The sequence below is a fragment of the Podarcis pityusensis genome (assembly GCF_964106645.2).
Source record: "Podarcis pityusensis genome assembly, chromosome: 9".
In the NCBI taxonomy this organism is placed as follows: domain Eukaryota; kingdom Metazoa; phylum Chordata; class Lepidosauria; order Squamata; family Lacertidae; genus Podarcis; species Podarcis pityusensis.
Window position 1 is genome coordinate 42,546,797 of NC_138034.1, and position 14,194 is coordinate 42,560,990.

The 14,194-nt window shown below is 40.4% G+C and overlaps 1 protein-coding gene across 1 annotated transcript in view; it reads right to left on the bottom strand.

Annotated features, from left to right (window-relative positions):
* NAA15 (N-alpha-acetyltransferase 15, NatA auxiliary subunit) overlaps positions 1-14,194 on the bottom strand; it is a 32,440-nt gene that overhangs the window by 1,462 nt on the left and 16,784 nt on the right. The window contains exons 8-19 of the mRNA XM_081021933.1: positions 13,530-13,625; positions 12,679-12,785; positions 11,366-11,438; positions 10,463-10,632; positions 9,091-9,243; positions 8,270-8,398; positions 7,252-7,465; positions 6,157-6,350; positions 5,080-5,188; positions 3,750-3,848; positions 2,513-2,656; positions 252-349 (exon numbers count right to left, since the gene is read on the bottom strand). Of these exons, the coding sequence (XP_080878059.1) occupies positions 252-349; positions 2,513-2,656; positions 3,750-3,848; positions 5,080-5,188; positions 6,157-6,350; positions 7,252-7,465; positions 8,270-8,398; positions 9,091-9,243; positions 10,463-10,632; positions 11,366-11,438; positions 12,679-12,785; positions 13,530-13,625 (1,586 nt within the window). The remainder of the gene's footprint in view (positions 1-251; positions 350-2,512; positions 2,657-3,749; positions 3,849-5,079; positions 5,189-6,156; positions 6,351-7,251; positions 7,466-8,269; positions 8,399-9,090; positions 9,244-10,462; positions 10,633-11,365; positions 11,439-12,678; positions 12,786-13,529; positions 13,626-14,194) is intronic.

Genomic DNA, 14,194 nt, shown 5'->3' on the forward strand with positions numbered 1-14,194 from the left:
GTATCAATTCACATTACTGCTAGTTCTGTTTTCATTATTTTAAAATATTATTTTCTTACTTGAATGTTTAATATTTACATGTTTCTTACCTTACATTAGAATACTATGAAAAGGATGCTTTTTCTGCTCCCTAGAGATTTACAAGTTCCACTAACTGCGGAGCTCTTTTAACCAAGGGTTTGTTGTATCATTTGGAAAAGGTACACCTGATGCCAAGATAACAAATCATTCTGTATATCAGACATATTTACCTGAAGATTTCTGTTTGTGAGGGATTCATCAAGGCAAGTTGCCAGCTCCACAGCTCTTTTCTGGCTAGTAGAATCCAAATAATACACCATTTTGGCAGCTAGGAGAGAGGGGAAGTCATTCAGTTAATCATAAAACTGAAACAAAAAGGCTGCGATCTCTTAAAGTTACTTTCAGATGTGGCCATTTTTTGCAAGTGGGCATTTCCATTTTGTAAACTAGATGTGCCCTTTGGGTAGAATAAGCCCTGAGTATGTGGGTACCGTATTTTTTGCACCATAGGGCGCACGGGACCATAGGGCGCACCCAGTTTTTAGGGGGGGAAATCAAGGGAAAAAATATTTTCCCCCCCCAGCCCCAAAGAGCAGCGTACAGGCTGCACACAACCTCTCCCTGCCAGAGGGGTTGTGCGCAGCTATGGAAGAAGGCAAGGCAGCGAGCGGGATGGATCCTGCTCGCTGTTTTGGCTTCCCCTTTAGCCCCGTACAGCCTCTCCTTGCCGGGAGAGGCTGCGTGAGGCTAAAGAATCCATAGCCCCGTGCAGCCTCTCCTTGCCCGAGGGGTTGCGCGCAGCTATGGAAGCAGGCAAGGCAGCGAGCGGGATCCATCCCGCTCGCTGTTTTGGCTTCCCCTTTAGCCCCGTGCAGCCTCTCCTTGCTGGGAGACACTGCGCAGGGCTAAAGAAGCCATAGCCCCGTGCAGCCTCTCCCTGCCGGAGGGGTTGCGCGCGGCTATGGCACAAGCCTGCATTCGCTCTATAGGACGCACACACATTTCCCCTCAATTTTTGGAGAGGAAAAACTGCGTCCAATAGAGCGAAAAATACGGTAATTGCAGCAAGGCCAATGAGTTTAGGATCAAGATAGGAATCTTATACCCTGGTCTGGCATATGGAATGGGAAATGAAGTGCTTACTAACTCTCCCTCTCACTTTGCTCTATAAACCCTGACTTGTATCTGAAGTGTTCTATGAATGAAATGGCTTTCAATTGAGCAGGAGCAACCACTGACTGAAGTGGCAGAAGTTTCCGCAGAAGGATCCCGCAGGTGAAGGGTTTTAACTCAATGGCAGAGCAACTGCTTAGATGGACCAATAGTATATGACAGTTTCCTACGTCCTAACTTTGCACGAAGTCTTCGTAGCACAAGGGACTCCATGGGCTGGGGTGCACTTCTGCCAACTGGATTTGTCTGTTTTGAGAAATTCAGGATCCAAGCCTCTATTTGTAAATATGGAAATGTGCATGCAGCATTGCGAGATCACAACCTAGAAAGGTTACATTTTAACTACAATTTCTTACTTGACAGTAAGAGATAAGCTAATCTATCAAAGAAATCTATCAAAGTTGCTAATTTTGCCTTGTTGTTGTTTGGAAAATTTATAAATGGGACTAACTGTAATATCATCAATCACAGATTGCTACCCAGGGCTTAATGTCAAGTAATAGAAAAGGTTAAGGCAGCCTTTTTAAACAATGGTAAACTGTTACCATTACACAGTCTAAGAATCCACCCTGTACGATGCTTTCAAAGCCTCCTTTACATATGTTATGAAAGAATCATCAACCTGCTACTGGGTAAGACTATATAACTTATCTTAGTAAAACTAGTATCATAATACCAATATCCCATTACTTTGATAACTGCCTACTACAAAACACTCCTCTCATTAACTAGTTATGCTTAACTACTAAAGGTAGGATTTTAATAGCATTACTTTAAGGTCTAGCTTGTCTTTCTGCTACTTTTGCTGAGCCTGTGACAGCAACTGTGAAAGTCATTTGTTTATGCCACCTCCTTTGCTCAGCTACCTCATTACGAAGAATTAGTTCAAAAAATCTGAAACACTAGAATCATAATATTATGAGTCTGTATATCTGTTATGCAACGGAACAGTCAAGACATCCCAGCTCTAAGATGGAAATAAGCAGCAGTGTAATACTGGGTTTCAAATGTCTAAACTTGATTAAAAAGAAAAACATTGCACAGGGATGTTTATTTTTAATATGAGAGAGCATTCAAACATTTGATCCCTCTCACAAAACTGAACATGTACCTTGTCTCTAGTATCCTGACTCTTGACTTTTGAAAGAAATACATTCTAATGTTTTTGGATTGATCAGAGCCATCTTGCCATAAACTGGCATGAATGCAATTGGTATGGTAGACAAGATCTCATGTGTACGACCAAGAGTGGTACATTACTAGGCAGCAAAATTAAAAACTGCCAAGATAAACTTGGAATATGCAGCAAATTACATACCGGATAATCTGTGTGGTAGTGAATCATAGTTCTGTTTAAGGAAAGTTTCATTGAAGTTCTTTGGATTAGTTGCACCAAAAAGCCGATTCATTTCTTGATTCAACACTGTTCTGACTGTTTCTGGTAGATCTTTGCTTTCAGAAACTGTAATGTTAGAAAACACAGTTAACTGCTGCAGAATACGTTACGCTTTAATACACTTATTAAAGATTGTAGTTGCTTCTTCTATTAAAGCCCCAAGATGGCCTGTGTGAGTTAAATGAATAGTAGTTTTGAATTTAAAGCAGAATAAAAAAGGTAAAGGGACCCTTGACCATTAGGTCCAGTCGTGGCCGACTCTGGGGTTGCGGAGTTCATCTCGCTTAATTCAATATGCTTGCTTTATTTTATTTTTTTAAAAAATCAATCATTTAAACTCATGAACTACAGTGGTACCTTGGTATACAAACTTAATCTGTTCCGGAAGTCCGTTCTTAATCCAAAGGTTCTTAAACCAAGGCATGTTTTCCCATAGCAGCGGGGGATTCAATTTACAAATGGAATACACTCAACAGGAAGCGAAACATGTTCTGCTTCCAAGGCAAAGTTCACAAACCAAAACACCTACTTCTGGGTTTGCAGCATTCTTAATCCAAGTTGTTCATAAACTAAGCGGTTCTTAAACCAAGGTACCACTGTACTTTATACTGAGTGACAGAAATGGTCTGTCTAGTTCAGTGCTGTTTATTCTTACAAGTTTTGGTTCTCCAGGGTGAAATTTGATAATCACTTGGAAGTAGATAAGCCCTGCTTTACAATGAGAAACCAAACAGGGTTGTGGGCAGAGCTTTCCTGCATTTTGTCTATCTCCAAGAACACTGCCCCACCCCAATCCCAGCCATTCTTTTCTTTACTGCTCATGTTATTTCATCAACATATTGATTCTAAAAAAACACCAACACTCTAGTATTGTGCAATTTCCTCCCTTTTCTGAAGAGGACCATAATGATAAAAGGTAGCATACTGAACCAGGCATTTTAAACTTGCAAGTATTATGCAGTAACTGAAAGATTAAACTGAGGGAGGAGAGAAAGAAACTGGACAGATCCATGCACTCCTTTTAAAGAAGTATCAAAACAAATAAGAAAATATAATGAATTTTGCTGTTTGTATTTGAGTAAACTGCTCATAGTCCTTATCAGGTATAAGGTATGACTGACTATAACAGCGTCTGGAATTATGATTGCTAGGTTCATACCACTGCTGAAGAGGTGAATCATACACTCATGGAGCCATGGATGACTAGGGTCAATAGCAAATGCTCTCTTCACAGACTGCAGCATAAGGAGGAATTTTTCTGCAGGAGACAAAATAAATTGGCACCACATTACAAGATGTTCTAATGTACTAGGGAATTAGACTCAGCAAAAAAAATACAACAGAAAGCCTCATTATACTTTAGATGTTATGATCAAGAGAATTACATTTGAAATTATAATGATTAGAATAAATGAGATGAAGGTCATTATGTTTATATGTTCTACATTTTCAGCAGAGGGGTATGCCATGGTCATGCAACCTATATACCAATATAACAAGTTTTATTCAACTTAAATGCAGTGAGTTCTGGGAACTACGAAACGAAATAAGCTGGCTTGGACCTAAAGAGCCTCTTGTGCAAGTGGAAAACATTTCTGCTAGTGAGCTGAAGATTTTCTAGCACAGCACTCCTGCCTTCTAAAGGTTTCTCCTAGAAGTTGGGAGACCATTATAAGCAGTGTCTGATAATGCAGATAGTGCTGTTGCACTTAGATCCTGCTTGGAGGCTTCCCGAAGGCATTTGTTTAGCGACTGTGAGAAGCTGCTGGACTGGAAAGCTATGTAGGGGGGGAAATGTTCTATTATTATTATTATTAATTATTGTTTATACCCTGCCCATCTGGCTGGGCGTCCCCATGTGTACAGGGCCTTTGGATCAAGACTTAGCTTCGTGAAATATTTTAACTATGCTACGGTATATTTAGGAAATTCTTTTTTTTATTTATATGGCTAATACTGGAAAGTTATTGGTTTTATAAAGATTACTATTTTATTCTCATAAACCTGACATACTGCAAGAGGCAGCAATGCCTTTTAGCTTGCATACCAAATGCCAAGCAGTGAGAGAGTTAGATTTTTTAAAAATGTAATCTAAATACCGGACGTCAACATTTCTTCCAGACTGTCAGTTCTGACAATCAATATTTGTTGATATAGACCACGGAGTCCTCAAGTCTTGGCAATCACAAACAATGCATAAAACAATTCTGCAAGAGAAAAAATTTGTAATCTTCTGAAACACGTGTTTCCTTTTGTGCAGGGTTCTCAACTTACTTACAAGAGGATTCTTTGTTTATAAAAAGAACTCCTAAGAAAATAATAGCAACTCAATACAACTGATACCCAAGTGGGGAAGGTGTCTGAACACTCCATCCTAAGGCCCAGTCTGGAATGGAAGAAAACAGGAAGATTCCTGATCCTTCTAACATCTGTATGAGTCTTGCTTTTGTACACTGGTGTATTTCCACTTCATTCTACCTTCCACTTACCTTTCCTGAAGTAAATTTCAAAGGCAAAAAGATGGGTTTCTATTTTGTTCTTCACCAAGTTCTTCAACGGAGTTAAAAACTTAATAGCTTCCTCCAAAGGAGCTTCAACCTAAACATGCATTTTTTTTGGTGACAAAACAGAAAAAGTTGCAAGAGGACTTTTCAGAAAAACACTTGTCAGACAGAAACACTGCTTTTCCTGACAAACACCAATGAAGAAACTAGAACTCTTTCATTCTTAGTGCCCAATGTCAGTAGAGGCAAGGAGCAGATTTACTCCTGGCCACAAATACAGTCCATATCCCCTATAAGTGGCTGCTATTCATTTCTACAGGCAAAAGTAAAGCATTGCATACAAATCTTGTGGTTTTAAGCAAAATCTGGCCTCCTGGTACTAGATATCCCTGTCACTAAGGTCTGGGCTACACAGGTGGAGCAAATGTGCATTATCTCTATACTGAGTTCCTTGCAATATATAAGGCCTTCATTCATACATCCCAGATAAAACAGGTGTATGTGTCCTTATATGGACCCAATTCAAATGCTGATAAAGCACAACATTTGGCCCTCAAACTCATCTTCACAGAGGCATGCCCACTTACATGATGCTATATATGAGGCAGGTAAAGTCGAAGCTGAGCCAAAAAGGAGTTTACAGACAACACCAATCAGCTGACAGCTGCTGCCTGCAATACCCTTTGAAAGGAGCTTTGAAGTCCCGCTGCTTGGAGCACACCATGCACAGCCCAACATCAGTTCCCTTTGGGAACTTCCTAACGCAGTTGAAGGGGCTGAATAAAGTGATTTGGGTTTTGTCAAAGCGAGTCTCACCTGCCCCAAGAAGCGGTTCAAATTCAAAGCCCTTGAAGAAGCACAAATGATTCCGTTGTTTCTGGTTTCATTCTTCAGTGCAACAGAACAACAACTGTGAAAATGCCCTGACAGAAGCTGCTACTTGTGATTGAGTCAGCATGCAAGAGTCACTTTTAGAGTGATATGCTTTTGCGTGGGAGTCTCTTTAAATAGTTCTGTGTAAATGGTTGCTCAAACACAATTTACATTCCCAAGTTTCAATACCTTTGCTAGTTTTTCAGGAATAAGCTCTTCCTTTGGTCCTCCAATTTCTTCATCGTCGTCATCTTTCTTCTTTTTCTGGTTTCGTTGCTGCTTCTCTTTTTCAGCGTTCTTTTTCTCCTCCTCCAACTGAGCCTTTTTCTGAGCCCTCCTCTGCTTATTACGTAGCTTCTTTAGCTCCTTATCTGACATATTTGCTATACAGAAAAAATACTTTGTTGATTATGAATAGAACGATTCCTTAAAAATAACAAACCCTAGATTCTTGCAGCTCAGGTTATTAATACCATTTCCTAAACAAGTCTTCTCAAATTCCAAATCATGGACCAAACCTGGATGACTTCCGTTAGAAAAGGCATAGTGGCTTATCTATAATGCAGCCTCACCCATAACTACTTGGATTGCTACAATATACATTTTGTAACTTATCCCAGAAGATCAAGAAAATAAGCAGAACCCTTAATTTGTACATTTTCAGAATATGAGGTCCATGTGAATGTATAGTTAGGATGTTTTTAAAAAGTTATTGGATGGCCAATATATAACACTGCAACTCCTTAAACTGTAAACTATATATTTAAATTTTGGACCTGGTTTATTTTATTAAAAAAAATACAAAAAACAAGCAAGCATAGCACAGCATTCACCTTTTACAGCATCACAACTCCCCCCACCAATTTTGTGTCTCATGGCAATGGAAATGACACAAAAGGACAATATGGCTCAGTATATACAAAAAGCATAGTTTAGAATAAACTATGGTTCAACTTGCAAAAGCCCTTTACTCCTCATTTGCTCCTGGCTATGCTGCTCTGTGAAGGAAACAAGCTGGGAAACAAGACCGCTTTGCAATGTGCAGACTTGGTCTCATGGTTTGTTTCTCTCCAACAAACCATGAGCAAAGGCCAATCTTTGTTCCTCCAAACAAACCACAAGCATTATGACCGGCCAGATTCTGGCTTGTTTCCTTTCCGACATGGCACAGTGAGGAGCAGGGAAGGAGCACAGAGCTTGAGTGTGTTAAACCATAGTTTATTTTAAAGTGTGGTTTAACATTGCGTGAGAAATGAGCCATAAAATACTAGAAGCAGCTTCTACCTGTGTCAGCCTCATGCTCTTTGTTCTCATCTGTCAGAGGGTTATCATGAAGCTTCAAGTATATTTCTATGGCAATTCTTGCTGCCTTAAAATAAAATGGGTGCTGTCGAAGTACATCTTCTAGCTTCAACAAGTCCACATATGATCGAAGCGTGATTTTCCTCATACAGTATGTGTGGAAGTCAAATTGGTCATCTGTGATTTCTACAAAATGCTAACAAAATATCATGTTATTTAGTAAGCATGGGAAGTACAAAGAGAAAAGTTCCAAAACTAAACTTCAGAACCATAAACAGAAGCACTGATAACACAATCAAGCAGAACCCAAAATTTAGCATAAAGAGGCCATAATTCAGTGATAAATCATGCACAACAACCAGACAGAAAGTCATGATTCAGTCTTTGGTATCTCTAGTTCAAAAGGCTCTCGTAGCAAGCCAGGATTGAACCTTTGCAACTCTGAAGGCCAAATTAGATATGGCATTATGCAAGCACTGCATACAGCAGTCTTACATTGGAACATATTTCAAAAACTAGTGTCAAATCAGAGGCAATTCCGAGTAACAGTTTGGCAAATGAGGAACATTCTCTATAGGCTCACATGCTCTCCTCTTCTTTTCTGTAGTTTTCCATGCTATCTAAATGATGTCTTTGATTCCAAACAAGGTTTGAAGTGGGTCTGCAAACTGTGGTAACCGTACTTTGCTAATTCAAATGCCATGGTAAGCTAGGGTTAGCGAAACCAAAAAAATGGGGAAGGAAACCTGAATGTGACAGGGGAATAGGGAAATGGAACGTACGGCCCCACAGATTATTCTCCATCATCAAACTATGTTTTGGTGTTATGTCGGAATTGAACACATTATAAATTATGGCCTTAAGCAGTATAATGAGAGATAAAGCACAGCCCATGTTTAGATACTCTTGAGGTTCAGAACAATACACTTAAGAGATTCGTCAGACTTGATTCCTGAGAACGGACCACTAAGAAATATTAAATTGGTCATCAGGTACATACTCTCTCAATTTCATGGCATTTTTTAAGTGCTTCTCCAAATTTATTCATTGCTTTATAAGCTTGGGCACATTCTGTCTGGAACCACATGCACTGCATTTCATTCAAGTTTTCCACTGCTGAAGTCCCTTCCTAGAAAGGAAAAATTAGAAAAAATAAATAAATACAAGATAGCTGCTACAAATATTCAGCTTATACATATACAGTTAATTAAGAAGGAGATGCAATATTTTGACTCTGAAAGTTATTTCTAAAAAACTTTTAAGTTTTTCTTACAGCAAGAAAAACATGCCTACGTAGTACGGCCAACATTGCAGACAAGTGCAACAGACAAGAAACAACACATCAATACTGTGTCCAAATGCGAGTTTCAAAAATTTGAATGTGCAAAAAAGTCAAAAGGGGCATTCTAATACACGCTGACTGCTTTGTTGCTGTGACTGGGGGACAGGTAGGAAAGCCAACGTGCATAAAAGGGAAAACCTCATCTAGAAACTGTAATGCTTTACTTTAATGACAATAACAGCTTCCTTCAGACCAGGAGTAGTCAACTGTGGTGACCTCGGGATGCTGTGAACTACAGCTCCCATCAGCCTTGACTGTTGGCCATGAGAGCTTGGGCTGACGGGAGTTGCAGTCTAAACCACCTGGAGCGGGCTAGTTACCCCCAATTCAGGCACTGATTTACTTACATACTTTTATCCTATGCTTTGGCATCCACGTAACCCCTAAAACTCTTTTTAATAACTGAATATGCAGGACTGTTCAAAGCAATGGCCTACGAAGAGCACAGTAAGCTAAAAAGTAGAGTAAGTCAAACAAACCCTTGTAAATTTGGAACACATTTCTTCTGCTTCTTTTATCAAGTTGGCTTTCAACATGTACTTTGCACATTTGGAGTTAATAAACCTGTCCGCTGTGTCCAGAGCTTGAGCCTCATCCATCCATCTTGCAGCTTCTTTTATGTTTCCAGCATGCTTGAGAAGACAAGACAAAAGTAAGCTGGATAATGCAGTAAACTCTAGTTTGCCAGGTTCAATTCAGTGCAAAGATAAAAGTATGAAAGGGGCAAGTAACATACTCAGTACTGCTTCTCATTCTCAACAGGCCGAAAACAAATCCCAACCCTAACAATACAATTACGTTTACTCTGAAACAAAGGTCACAATGCTCAAGGGAGTTTATTTCCAAGTAACTGTGCAGGGTTAGCCAACATGGCGTCCTCCAGATGCTCTGGACTTCAACCATTATCATGCACAACCAGCCATGCTGGCTGAAGGCGGCAGCAGTTGTATTCTAAAACATCTGGAGGGCACCACACAGGCTACCCTTGGTTGAGATCAGGGCTTCCCAAACTTTGGTCTCCAGCTATTTTTGGACTACAACTCCCACCATCCCTAGCTAGCAGGACCAGTGGTCAGGGATGATGGGAACTGTAGTCCAACAACAACTGGAGACCCAAGTTTGGGAAACCCTGGTCTAGATCATCTAAGCTATCCTTTCTTATTTAATAACCAGTTATCCTTCTCCCCCCCCCCTTTTTTTTTGAGAAATGCATCCAGATCCTCTAAAATTGGTATCTGAATGCATGGCTTAAGTACCAGGAGACTGGGTATCATTGGCCAATAGAGCAAAAGAGTAATAGAAAGATAGCATGCTGTATGATACACTGAAGTCCCAGTCTATAACAAAGAGCAGCCAAGTTCTCTTCTGACTTGCAATCCCTGTCAGGCACATTTCCAAGTTCTTCTCTACAACCATGATGAGTAGAACAACTGGTGCTAGCAGCAGCTGTACGGATGGTAGCAGAGACTGGATTTTTAAAAAAGGGAAAAAAACAACAACCCAGATATCCTGATACTGAAGTTCTGTGCCAGACACTGCTATGATGATTATATACTACCTCCAGGAGCAGAGGTAACATGCCCCTGATTTTCAAGTGCTGAGAAACAGAAACAGGAGAGGAATTTTGCCCAATTGTCCAGCTTGTGGGCTTCCCAGAGGCATCAGGTTGGGAAACCAAAAAAAAGCTGGACTAGAGAGGCTTTGGGACTGATCCAGCAGGGTTCTTTATGCTCTTATGAGCCCTGACCGACAGCCAAATCATCTGTTCATTCTCCAAATACAAGGATGAAAAAGAATCAAGAAGGGTAGTGCTACGTGGCAAAAGCCTGCTGCAATAATAAAAAGAGTTACCTTATAGATTTTAGCTTTCACAAGGAAGAGTTCTATCAAGGTGGGTGTGCTTTCTATTGCAGCATTTATATATTCCAGAGCTATGGATGGCTGCCCAATTTTGTCATAGTGTTGTGCCAAGTAGTACTGGACCCAGAGTAAAGTCGTTGGAGGTTCTTCTTTACCGTCATCTATTTGGAGGAAATTTCACAGGGTTTTTTTTTCCTTTCCATTTTATAGTAAGCTGCACAAGGAAAAACCCAATGGCATGCTATTTGCTACTGACTGCTGAGAAGCTATTATATAGAAAGGGGGTGGACTGGTCTGTGAAGCTTATTAAGACACAGATGGTTTAAACTGTTCCATTTCGTGCTCATGCTCCTATTTTTACCTTTAAGAGTATCGCATATCAGGTTATATAACTTAACTAGAGGTGTTCTACAAAGTACCCAGGTATTCTACAAAGTACACTTCACATCTTAATGTGAGCTGGGCTGAGGACTCTGTGCTGAAGCTGCAGCTCTAACAAAGGAATGAAGGGCAGGCCCAAGTCACCAGGTGCAGCTCCACGGCTCAGCTGCATCACGGCAGCATGGAGAAAGGGTGCTGAATGTGAGTATATGTGAGTGATACAACCCTTCATTTAAGCCACTGCCGTCTAAGCATGGAGCAGAATGAGCTTGGCTGCCCAAATATGGCTCTACCCGTATGATGCAAGGCTGTCGGCTATGGCACACCCTGAGTTCAATTGATCCTAAGACTAGATAAGCCTGTGATAAAGGAAACTATGGGCAGGAACAGGTATGGGAGGTACAGGTGAAAACCAGTCTACATGGATTGTTTGATGCCTATTCTCCACCCCAACCGTTTTCTTGAGGAGCATATTCCTAGCTACAGAATAATAATATAACATGTGGCACTCACCATTTGGGTTAAATAATCTGCAACTTTTCAGAGAGGTTTCATAACCTACCACTAGCTCTTCTATGATTGCCACCTATAGACACAAGACAACAAATAAATAAAGTACCTATTAGTAGTTTAATTCAGCAGACTGCAAATTCAGAATCAAACCCATCTCCATGAAGTCCTACTTCATAAATACAGTGGTACCTCTGGATGCGAACGGGATCCGTTCCGCAGCCCCGTTCCAGAAGCGAACGCAACCCATGTCCGCACGTGCCGCCGCTTCTGTGCATGCGCGTGACGTCATTTTGACGATCTGCGCATGCACGAGCGGTGAAACCCGGAAGTAACGCGCTCCGTTACTTCCAGGTCGCCGCAGCGAGCAACCCGAAAATACTTATCTCGAAGCTACTTCAACCCGAGGTATGACTGTAGAAGTATAAATCAGAACTGGAAGAATGAAGTGTTCTGTCCACATAAGAGTCTGGTCAGTAACTACTTTTACAGGAGGGTTGCTTTACTTCCTACTCAAGAAGTGATGGATGGGCTAGGTTGCAGCCAAACATCCCACAAAGTGGACTAGATTCTTCTAAATCATTCTATTGCCACTAGGCTAACAACTAGGGCCCCATATTTGACAAAGGAGCTTCCAGATCCTGAACCTAATTCTAGAAAATACTTCATGGTTTAATTGCAGCCAATAGGTTAACAGCAGTTACTTTATATAACATTACACTGCACTTTTCAAGGTATGACATTAATCAATAGTTTACCACAGACCCTCAACAGAAGCCTAACTTGTAACCCAAGAATAAATTACCTAGACCTACAAAACACATATAGCTTTGCGAAACTAGCCCATCATAATCATCATTTAAGTTTCAGCATGTAAGAGGTCTGTTTTATAGCTCATATTCTACTTCCCTATACATAGGGGCTCAGTCAGTTCACAAGGACTCATATTTCAGATGCACACATATACTGCCTGATTACATCCCAGACTGGGAATGCATTCAGGGACCTCTGGGGAAGCTGCAAACACACTGGCAGGAAAGAGATTTTAGCCCATGAATATTGTAGGGATCCTGGAACGAAATTGTTGTATCTGTTCTTGCTTCACCCAGTTTTTCCATCCCCAACAAATTTACATCCTTAACCTGGTTCTATGAAAATTAACATTCATAAAGGACATTATTGTGAATCTCTACAGAAGTTTTTAAGGTTCCAGATAGGCCTGTTCAGCATAAGAAAACATAATGATACACACTTAGTGTCTGATGGACTTTTCTAAAAGAACATTAAAAAGCAAAGCACACAGATGTTATAATGACCTTTTCTTTATCTTTGTATAGTGATCTCAAAGTATTGAAGACCGGTGGGCAGCCTTTGCTGAAATTCATCCTCAGAAATTTATCCAAACATTCCGTAAATTTTTCACCTACAAGAAAAATGTCACAAATGTTACTTTGTATGCTGGCAAATAAAAAAAGTTTAAGTCAAATGAAGTGCTACATTAATCACTCTCTTTCTTAGGCTAAATTAGGGTGAAGTTTAATATCTCCTGCAGTGCATGGACTTCCCTCTTTGCCTCTACGTTTTTATGGGGTGGAGAACCGGAACACAACTCTGCCAATCACTTCAACAATGCCCCAATTGAAGCACCTGTGACTCTAACAACAGATCAGTCTTCTCCAACCTGGTATGCTCCAGAAGTTTTGGACTACAACTCCCATCATGCTAGACCCTGGGTGAGAACCCAGAGGCCGAGAAGGACGGTGTGTAAGAAGGAAAATGAGCTGGCATTGATTTCTATACATTGGTAACTCTGTATTAATGTAACATTTTTATATGTAAACATTTTGTAACCGTGTATTTTTGCAATATTTTGTTTGGGTTATATGTTGTTGCTTCATTTTTTTGTACACCGCTTAGAGATATTTTTAATATATTAAGTGGTAGAGAAATTAAATAATCAAATCACCATGACTTATGGCAGTGCTGGCTCAGGCTCTGGCTCAAGTAACCAGGAATTAGGAACTATGCTTTCTAATGTTTAAAGCTGGCTAAAAGAAAGCAAAAATTTGATGCAATTTCTAGGTGGCTAATAACAAGGTGATGCAGCAAGAAAAGGAAGCACTCTAATCTTGTAACTCATTCTCCTAATTGCCAAAATGCAACTCACCGGACAAAAAGTTCAATGGTAGTCTTCTTGGAACTAGTCCCCTTGGGTACTTAGTCCAGGCTTCTTCGTAGATCTTGAACCGTTCTAACATGTTGGCTAAAAGAACAAAAACATGTCATTTGGGATTTAAGGTGGCCAATAATTTTCATGATTCCAAACGTAACTGAAACTACATTCACTTGGGTAACTTCCATGGACAAAATCCAGAGTGTCCCTTTTCATACGCCTGGTGTTTGAGTAGTAGCATTTTTCCCCCTTTACACAGGTTTCACATGCTGAATTGTAAACCACTCTTGCAATATTTAAAAAACAGGTTCCTACACTGCATGAGAGTATTGGGGGGGAGGGGAACATTCTCACATGAATTTGTCTTAACCCCCCTTCAAAGCAGTCCAAGTTGGCAGCCATTACTACATATTGTACAAGTGACAGATGGCATACTGAAAAGAAGAAACCAAAATAATTTTTGGCTTGCATGCCATCATGGAGGGATTGTGGATTGTGCTGCCTTCAAGTTATTCCTCTGACACAAATGGTACATCAACAGTACATTAACAGTGCAACCTTATTCTGAGGAATAACGTCCCTTGACACAAACATCGTTCATCCGCAGGCATGGACCCCCCCCCCCATGGTATTGAAAGGTGCTTAGGAGTTCCAAAAGA